This window comes from Sphaeroforma arctica, assembly GCF_001186125.1.
Source record: "Sphaeroforma arctica JP610 unplaced genomic scaffold supercont1.1307, whole genome shotgun sequence".
Lineage (NCBI taxonomy): Eukaryota > Ichthyosporea > Ichthyophonida > Sphaeroforma > Sphaeroforma arctica.
The window spans coordinates 4013-5376 of NW_014039251.1; the positions used below are offsets into that span (position 1 = coordinate 4013).

A 1364-nucleotide genomic window follows, 5' to 3' on the forward strand; every position below is an offset into this window, starting at 1 on the left:
TATCCATGAACAACCTTCTCCCATGGTACCTGAGCAATCACACACCATACCTCCTCATCAGACTCTCTGTGACTCCTCCACTTCTGCAGGTTTGGGTCAAAGTACATAGGGCCCACAGTGCCCCCCCCGTCTGTGCTGTTCCAGTTGCTGTTGTTGTAGCTGTTCATCTGCCGTGGCCGCACCGGGCGCCTGACCGTGTCCATCCGAGTCAGTGTATCTACACGGCCGTTGTTACTATACGTATATAAAAGATTGCATAATCTCATATTAAGCATAAAACAAGCATAGGTGTAGCGACCGAGTATACGGCCGGCTGGTATTACTACAATAAATGGTGGATACAGATCTTCAGGATGAGCTTACGAAAAGCATCCGAGTCAGTAGCCCAAAGTATCATGATCATTGCATTTAAACGCCCGTTGATACTACCAGCAAATAAACGGTATGTAGTCTCGGGTTGAGTATAGATAGCCCTTGTGGCCGAGAGCATCAAAGTCGGTGTTTTTAATCGAAGGTGGTCACTGCAAGCGCGTTGACTGTAGAGTGTACGAGAGATTGAGACCAACCCCCTCAAGAAGGCCCAAACAGCCGATGTGTGAGTGGGTGCGATTCACTTAGTCGCGCCCATATAGTGTCATCCAAGTGTATGTTGTGCACATACAATATGAGTATACATGACCGGGCTGTATACGGCTTGGCCTGTATACCGTTATAGTGCGAATCACTCCTAACAATACTTCTGGCTACCAATCGCTCCGCGTGAGCCGTTAGCCTCGGAGGACAATAGGAAGGTTCTGCTAGCACACTATGGACCACGAGCCTCTATATTGAGTCTCGTCCGATGGAGTCTAAGACTTCAGTGTGACTTTCGCACACGCAAGAGTCAAAGTGTAAAGAATATTAAATCGGACGCTCATCAACTACTGTGGAGAAATACCTGTTCACACCACAAAACGATTTAAGCATTGGTTCAAAGAAACATATCAGTGTCTGAATTGCGACGCAGGCACTAACTTACCTCCTTTGTTGAGCAGCCTCGTCATTGTACACCCACCCCCGATCACTAGACAGGCGCATACCATGTTCCGAAGCGAGCCGGTTGCTCATGTTGCTATCCACTTTATGAACACAGATACAACGGCGAAAGTTTATACATCGTTTATGTGACAATGATGGCTGCTTCAAATGATGTGGCAGATAACAAATGTACGCAATTACAACTGTGTGATGATACTCCTATACAAAGATACTATATATAGATAGATATATATATATATATATATATATATGGTGTGTGTGTGTGTATGTGTGTGTTGTGTGTGTGTGTATGTATGTATGTGTTGTGTGTGTGTGTGTGTGTGTGT

The 1364-nt window shown here is 45.5% G+C and overlaps 1 protein-coding gene across 1 annotated transcript in view; it reads right to left on the bottom strand.

The window, feature by feature from the left end:
* SARC_10578 (hypothetical protein) overlaps window positions 1-1107 on the bottom strand; it is a gene marked incomplete at both ends in the record, with an annotated part of 4311 nt that extends 3204 nt beyond the window's left edge. Inside the window, 2 exons of the mRNA XM_014295374.1 lie at window positions 51-234; window positions 1019-1107. Coding sequence (XP_014150849.1) covers window positions 51-234; window positions 1019-1107 — 273 coding nt within the window. The remainder of the gene's footprint in view (window positions 1-50; window positions 235-1018) is intronic.
* Between the last annotated feature and the right edge of the window lie 257 nt (window positions 1108-1364).